An 8,832-nucleotide genomic window follows, 5' to 3' on the forward strand; every position below is an offset into this window, starting at 1 on the left:
TGCTAGAACACCTTTTGATGCTAGTGTGCATTTAAAAAAGAATTTATCTGAAAGTGTGGATCAAGCTGGCTATACTAAAATCCTTGGTAGTGTCATGTATCTTATGTGTTCATCTCGTCCTGACATTGCATATTCTGTTGGGAGATGGAGTAGATATACTCATAATCCCGGTCATGATCATTGGAGTGCATTAGTTCGTTTGCTTAAATATCTTAAAGGTACAACTGATTTTGGATTATCTTATTGTGGTTATCCTCCAGTTTTGGAGGGATATTGTGATGCTAACTGGATCTCGAAGAGTAAGGATATACACTCTACCAGTGGTTATGTTTTTACTTTAGCGGGAGCAGCTGTATCTTGGAGGTCATCCAAGCAAACGTGTACTGCGAGATCTACAATGGAATCGGAATTTATAGCTCTCGAATTGGCTGGTCGAGAAGCAGAATGGTTGAGAAGTTTAGTAGCGGACATTCCTATTTGGCCAAAGCCCGTGCCATCTGTGCCGCTACATTGTGACTCGCAATCTGCCATTCATGTAGCCAAGAATAAGGCTTATAATGGCAAAAGTAGGCATATAAGCCTAAGGCATAATATTGTTTATAACTTGATCAAGTTTGGTGTTATTTCTTTAGATTATGTGAGGTCGGAAAGTAATATTGCCGATCCACTGACAAAGGCCTTAAACAGGAAACTAGTTTTTAAAGCGCTAAAAAGATGGGATTGAGCCCACCTACGTAGTGCTTTTACGATGGATACCCAATCTGGATTACCAGATTCAATAAGGTCAAACGAAATCGTCGAGCATTGCTTGTATACTTTTATTTTGATGAATAAAGGAGGTTATTCAGTTTATCCCTTTTTAGCATGTTTGTTTACTGCAGGGTTAGGTTGGACAGGCGGTAGTCCTTAATGAGTTCCATACCTCACGGTTTGAGTGGTGTGTGCAGTACACACTTGATGGACTCACCTACGTGATTGTGGAGTGTTGGCCGCCTCCTATGAGAATAGATGTGGGCTATTCTCTAATGCAATCATGAGACAGGGTTTTTCATGGGGCCATAAGTTACTCGAGGGAGCTGTTCTCATCTCTTTCTAATTTTCCAGGTTCAAGACTATGTTCACCTGATTATAGCCTTTTCTTATATTTCTTTTGTTTTCTTAAGTTTGGACCAAGTGGGGGATTGTTGGAGTTTTGGTTGCTCCAAAGCTTAAGTAAAACAACACTTATCCCACATTGGAAGAATAGTGGGAGAGTGTTGTATTTATATATGGAAGAGGGTTAACAAGTGTTAACTAGACTATAGAGGGTAGACTATAGTCTCCCCACGCGCGCACCGCCGCCGCCGCCCGGCCGGCTCGGCTCGTGACACGTGCGCGGTGGGGCCCCTTTTTGCTACTGGTCTGAATTTTCTCCTCGGATTCTTTTTCTAGCTGCTGAGATTTTATTCCGCAATCAATACAAAATTCATTACACGATTTATGACAATTAATCTCAGAATCAATGACATTCATTTTCCTGACTGTTGGAGGAGCCTCTTGACTACTATATAAACCTTCTTCCTCCTCAATTTTACACACATAGAAAAATACAAAACTTCTCCTTCTCTATCTCGTCCCTCTTATGCTATCAATATTGAGAACAGTTTCCACTTCCGTCTTTGGTGTGCAACATTGTGCGGAAGGAGGCGTTAACCCTGGAATCGGTGACTACGGAACCCAAGGAGCACCTGTGTGGGGGTCTAACTGATTTAGGGCAGTGTCTTACACGGCGTCTCGATTAAGGGTCATTTCGGATCAGCTAAGTTCTATTTCATTCAAGAGTTACCGCTGACATGGGCGGTATCTTAACACTGTAGTCATGTTTCTTATCATCCACCCAAGTGTGTCTCACTGTTCCCCAAGTTGCCGTTACATCTGTGGCCTCATCTGGAATCTCTAATTCCCCAGTTGCGAGAACCGAGGGTATGCGGCTGTTGAATACGGCCGCATGCCCCCTGAAGAAGCCAATACTACTACTACTACTACTACTAAATGTGGTTCTCGTATTCCCCTCGAAGAAGCCAATACTACAACTAAAAGCCACTCTTATCTTTCACTAAATGCAATTTGCACGGGTTTACCACATGATCAAATCCGTGTTAATTAGTTCAACATGAATACAAGATCATCTAAAGCCATGCGATTGATTCATGTCATCATGTACAATTTCCCCACTTGCAAAAAGCATTTTTTTCTCTAAAATTCAACTGCTTTCATACTTTCATTTTTTGTTTGACAATGACGTTATAAATTACTACTCCATTATATTTCAAGAACCTCATTTATTATAGGAAAAAAATGATAAATTTTAAAATTTATCAAAATTCAATAATTTATTTATTAACAGTATCCAAGAAAACTAAAAACTTAAAATGTTCATCAAATAGATTTTATTATCAATGATAACAAAAATAAAATGAAGAAAGTCACAAAAGAAGACAAAATAATCCAATATAAGGGAGGTGGAGAGATATATAGAAGAATAAGAAGATGGGTTGAAGATGGAGGAGGCTGACGATAATTAGAGCATTAGCAATGGAAGAACCGAAAATGGGTTTGTTCTTCGCCACGTCATCGCCACCTCACTTTTTTAGCAAAATCGATTTTTAAGAACTCGTCTCAACAATGACAAACGTCCACAAAAGTGAAAGGAAGCCTGCAAATTAATAGAGTGGGACCAGCACTACTATCCATTTTTAATTGTCTACACCATCACGTGAACTTGACGCCCCCCAAATTTTGTCTAATTTTTTGTGCGTTACCCTCACGCTCTCTCTGTTTATATTACCCAGCCATATTTTATTGTTTTTCAAGTGAGAGAAGAGCCACGTTCGTCTGCGCGAACCTTCATCAACGAACGAACTGCAAAGGAGGCTCAACAATGGTGCCCAATTCGTTCTTCACTAAGAACTCTCCCTAAGAACTACCATTGCTGATGCCCTTATAGTGTTTAGGGTTGAGTGAAACAATTACGATTTTGGGATGGAGTATTTATTTAGTCGAGTGTGTGCCGTTAATTTGGGTTAGTTAATGTAGATCATTAATATAGAATATATAAGACGAATAGGCGATCCCACATAGTTAGACGGTCTTATTATATATAAAGAGAACTTATTATTGATTATAATATATGAGGTTTTAATAATAACGGACCGTCTCACGGTGTAAAACCGCTATAATTTATAATAGTAGAGTAGATTTTATTTTATTTTAAATGAAAATTGCCTTTTATAAAAGTAAAATAAATTATCATTATAAAAGAAATTTAGTATGAAAATCAACGTTTATATTTTATTATATTAATATTAATTTTCTGAAAATATATCCGTGCAATTTTGCACGGGGTAAAACGAGTTTATTTTAAAGCAACACATGATCAAATCCTTTTCGGACCCGGAACCTAAATAAACCCGCGAAATAACCAAACTCCTACCCGCCATCCCGACCCATTTGACAATTATAAACGGGATTGAACTTATACATCTTCGAAAAACCTAAATAATAAGAACAAGGTCCGTCAGACCATCACCATGCGCAGTCCTCAACTTGTTGCCGATTACTGCGTAACTTAATGCTGTAAAAACAATGAAGAGCAGTAATTATCCCACAACTTCATCGAAATTGCAATGTATTTCAGAATCCAAGTACGTACCACCCGAAATTTGGACTCAAATTTTGTCAAATTTACCGGCGAAAACTTTATTAAAATTCAGGTGCGTGTGTAAATCTTGGCGTTTTGATATTGATAACCCTGCTTTTGCTCACCTGCATTATCAAAATTCTGAGAATAATAAATTTTTAGTAACACTCAAAGGTTTGGGATACCCTGAAAATGAAGAGTGTTTGTTGACAATTCATGATGCTCAAACTCTTCGAAAGAATTGGAGCATTTTTATTAAATATGATTCGTACACGTACCGTCTCATCGGTAGCTGTAATGGGTTGCTTTTAGTGGAACGATCTGCTCCTCAGGGTAACCATAAAGAATTTAGATTGTGGAACCCTTGTATTCACAAATCGTTGATACTTCCCACTTGTCCGCTTTCTTCTTCTTTGCTTGGTTGTAGTTGGTATTTGTTCGGGTTTGCCCCTGATCTTAAGGATTATAAAGTGGTTGTGTTTGGATTAGATGATGGTCAGGGCGAAGACTATGCAAAAATGTATTTTGCAGTTTATACGCTCAGTAATCAGCAATGGACTGTCAGCAATGTGATACACCTGAATGCAACATGGCTGCACTATGGCGCGTGGGCATAGCTAAATTGGAGGGAGGTAATTCTGCACATGGGACCACAACAAATTCTGATGCAACAAACTCTGAAGAAAAGGGGAAATGATGGAAGCAACCACCCATGTGCCTTAGTGGAGAATCTCAACTGAATTTAGCAAATTAATTAATTAAGTCTTATTTACTTTGGAGTAGCCTTCAAGCAATCCTCCTATATAAGAGAGGTTATTGCATTTGTATTGATCACTCAGAAAATTAATATTAATCATCTATCTTTTCTCTCTTTACAATCCCTTCCTTTTGTAACCTATCGACTGAAATACTGTCGAACAGTTGCAGCAGTATCAAGTGGTATCAGAGCTACTTTCCTTTCGACCTGTGTAATTCATTCACCATTAGAGAAAATCCAAAAAAATTCATCCCTTTTCTTCTTCCTCGCACAAAACAAACCAGACATACAACAAACCTTATTACAATTCCTAAAATTTTTACAAAACCCAGAACAAAAATCATGACGATCGTAGAAGGTGAAGGAAGTCCCAGTTCAGCAGATTATGTTGCGTTGCAGGAACGTGTTGAGGCCCTCACAAACCAGCTGTCCACCATGGCTCTTCGCTTAGACACTAAGCATGGTAATTCCTTATCTTCCCCTGTTAGATCTCCCACCATTGCTTTCCCCACTTTTAACGGAGATGATGTTGATAGTTGGGTGTTTAAGTGTGACCAATTTTTTACTGTTGCTGATATTTCTGAGTTAAATAAAGTCACATATGCGTCTGTCCACTTAGAGTCCAGAGCTTTGGCTTGGCACCAAACCTACACTAAGAACAGGACCTCAGTCATACCATTGGGTTGGGAGGAATACAAATTGGCGGTTAAGGCCAGATTTGGAGACCCATATGAGGATCCTATGTCTGAAATGTTGGCATTAAAACAGACGGATACTGTTAAGGCTTATCATGATGCATTTGATCTGGTGCTTAGTAAGTTGAACCTCCCCCCTGCATATGCCCTGAGCTGCTTCATATCTGGCTTGGAGGAAAAGATAGCCAGTATGGTCAGACTTTTAAAACCAAAAAATGTGCAAGAAGCTTATGGACTTGCTAAGTTACAGGAATCCACACTACAACTCAACTCCAAACCTGCAAAATCCTACTCAACATTAACCCCAACCTCAAAACCACCCTTATTACCCAACCCACACAAGAACTTCCAAAACAAGTTCCAAAACCATCCAAAATCAAACCACCAAAACACAAATACCCCACCATCAACCAGGTTTAAACCTGCTAATGCTGAAATCGAGTCAAAAATGGCCAAGGGACAATGTTTTTATTGTGATGAAAAGTACACTCCCCAACATGTGTGCAAAAACAAAAAGAGAACACTCTACTCCTTGGAACTTGAAGAAGAACAGGAGGATGAAGTACCAAAGGAGGCTGAGGTTTTACATGAGGGAGAAGGGGAGATTGCACAAATCTCAGTTTATGCTCTAGCTGGAAGAGCTCATTGCCAGACTATGAGAGTACATGGTCAGATAGGACGGAAGACGCTCAGTATTTTGATTGATAGTGGGAGTTCTCACAACTTCATTGATATGGGACTAGCTGCCAAATTAGGAATGTCCCTAACAACTATAGACACTTTCAACATATCTGTGGCAAATGGAGGAAAACTGACCTGCTCCCACCAGATTGCAAAACTGAATTGGAGGATAAGGGATATCAATTTTATAGCGGATTTTTATGCTATACCTTTGGGAGGATGTGATGCAGTACTTGGAGTTCAGTGGCTGGAAACCTTAGGACCAATAACTTGGAATTTTAAAAACTTGACCATGGAATTTGTACATGATGGTAGAAGAACCGTGTTGAAGGGCATCACCAAAACATCTCTCAAAGAACCTTCCCTGAAATATATGATAAAGGCAGTTGAGGAGGGTGGTCAGCTAGCAGTAATGCAATCCTCACACAGAGAGGTGGAATTTTTTGCCTTACACATGACCACACCAGAGGTTGAAAGACCTGAGCTGCAATCATTACTTGAGCAGTACCCTGATGTTTTTGAAGAACCCAAGGGGTTGCCTCCATTCAGAGAAGGGCACAACCATAAAATCACTCTCAAAAATGGGTCTGAACCTTTTAGTATCAGGCCATACAAGTACCCAATGCTTCAAAAAGATGTCATAGAAGGAATGACACAAGAACTCCTGGAAAATGGAGTTGTTCAACACAGCACCAGCCCCTATGCTTCACCAGTGGTCCTTGTTAAAAAGAAAGATGGGACATGGCGCATGTGTGTGGACTACAGGGAACTCAATAAGCAAACTATAAAGGACAAGTTCCCCATTCCACTTATTGAGGAGCTGTTGGATGAGCTCCATGGGTCACAGTACTTCACCAAGATTGACCTAAGGGCTGGGTTTCATCAAATTCGAATGGCACCTGAGGACATTTACAAAACAGCCTTTAGAACACACCATGGCCACTTTGAGTATTTAGTTATGCCATTTGGCCTAACTAACGCACCTTCTACATTCCAGGGGTTAATGAATAGGGTCTTCCTGCCCTATTTGAGAAAGTTTGCACTAGTGTTTTTTGATGATATATTACTCTACAGCAAAGGGTGGGATGAACACTTGGAGCATATCAGGCTCACCTTGGAACTGATGAGGGAAAACCAGCTCTATGCCAAACCATCCAAGTGCTCTTTTGGCACGGCCACGGTAGAATACTTGGGCCATGTCATTTCTAGGCATGGAGTCTCCACTGATCCTACTAAAATAGCGGCAGTCAAGGATTGGCCAGCCCCTACAACAGTCAAGAAGTTGAGGGGATTCTTGGGTCTCACTGGGTATTACAGAAGGTTCATAAGAGGGTATGGTCCAATTAGTAAACCTCTTACTAATCTCTTAAAGAAGAATGGATTTGAATGGACCCCTTTGGCTCAGAAGGCCTTCACCACTCTTAAGGAAGCCATGATTTCTGCCCCAGTCTTGGCTCTACCAGATTTCACACAACCATTTGTTGTAGAAACGGATGCCTCGGGGGAAGGCATTGGAGCTGTCCTAATGCAGAACCACCATCCTATAGCCTTTATCAGTAAAGCTTTGTCCTTAAAACACCAATCCATGTCAGTGTATGAGAGGGAGTTGCTGGCTATAATACATGCTGTAACCAAATGGACCCAATATCTAACAGGGAGACACTTCCTAATTAAGACTGATCATCAAAGTCTAAAGTATTTATTAGAACAAAGGATCACAAATCCACTTCAGCAGAAATGGCTAGCCAAACTCTTGGGGTTTGACTATGAGATTGCTTATAAAAAGGGAAAGGAAAACGTGGCTGCAGATGCACTATCTAGGATTCATAGCTCAGAACTGAACCAGCTATATATCAGTTCCCTGAGCACTGATCTATATGCATCCCTCGTGGAAGCTTGGAAAAAAGATCCCCACCTGGCCAGAATCATTGAGGAACTAAAAGCTGATCCACACTCTCACAAAGGATACTCATGGCAGGGGGAACAACTGAAAAGAAATGGAAAGCTGGTGGTAGGAAGGCATGGTGACTTACCTACACAACTACTCTCTATAATGCACGACACACTGCAATCAGGACATTCTGGTATTGAGGCCACATATCAAAGACTCAAGCAGAAATTTTATTGGAAAGGAATGAAGGCTGATGTCAGAAATTATATACAACAATGTAAGGTGTGTCAACAATGCAAATATGAGACTGTGGCATCACCAGGGAAACTGCAACCTCTCCCTATTCCTGCATCTGTGTGGACAGATATCAGTATGGATTTTGTGGAGGGTTTGCCAAGATCAATGGGAATGAACTCTGTCATGGTGATAGTGGACAGGTTAAGCAAGTATGGACACTTTATTCCCCTCAGTCATCCTTACACTGCAACTGATGTAGCACAGGCCTACTTTGACCATGTTTACAAGCTACATGGTATGCCTGAAACTATTGTCTCTGATAGGGATTCCATTTTCTTAAGTAATTTCTGGCAGGAATTGTTCTCAGTACATGGGGTTAGCTTGAACCTTACCTCTTCATACCACCCTCAGTCTGATGGACAAACTGAAGTACTCAATAGAGGGTTAGAAACGTACTTGAGATGTTTTTGCAGTGAAACCCCCGTGGATTGGTGCAAATACTTGCCAGCGGCAGAATACTGGTATAATACATCCTATCACAGTGCCTTGCAGACCACCCCTTTCGAAGTCCTATATGGGAAACCCCCACCTGTCCACCTACCTTACATGCCCGGTGTCAGCAAAGTGGACGCAGTGGATAGGGTGCTGATTGATAGGGAAGAGGCTTTACTAGCCATTAAGCACAACTTGGCAAGGGCCCAAAACAGGATGCAACAGCAAGCTAACAAAAAGAGGACTGATAGGGAATTTGAGAAAGATGATTATGTGTATCTGAAGCTACACCCGTACAGACAGAGCACTGTGCAATTCAGGAGCAACCAGAAACTAGCCAAAAAATATTATGGTCCCTACAAGGTTTTGGAAAGGATTGGCAAGGTAGCTTACAAGCTGG

General features: G+C 40.6%; 1 protein-coding gene across 1 annotated transcript; it reads left to right on the plus strand.

Moving 5' to 3' along the window:
- Positions 1-3,624: 3,624 nt before the first annotated feature.
- On the plus strand, positions 3,625-4,296 carry LOC141587882 (F-box/kelch-repeat protein At3g23880-like). Its single transcript, XM_074409348.1, has one exon. The coding sequence runs from the start codon at positions 3,625-3,627 to the stop codon at positions 4,294-4,296; it is 672 nt and encodes a 223-aa protein (XP_074265449.1).
- Positions 4,297-8,832: the final 4,536 nt, after the last annotated feature.

The sequence above is a fragment of the Silene latifolia genome, chromosome 6 (genome assembly GCF_048544455.1).
Source record: "Silene latifolia isolate original U9 population chromosome 6, ASM4854445v1, whole genome shotgun sequence".
NCBI classification, from domain to species: Eukaryota; Viridiplantae; Streptophyta; class Magnoliopsida; order Caryophyllales; family Caryophyllaceae; genus Silene; species Silene latifolia.

Bases quoted from the DNA above. Each gene is read 5' to 3' on its own strand.
- LOC141587882 (XM_074409348.1), top strand. From the start codon at position 3,625: ATGAAGAGCAGTAATTATCCCACAACTTCATCGAAATTGCAATGTATT.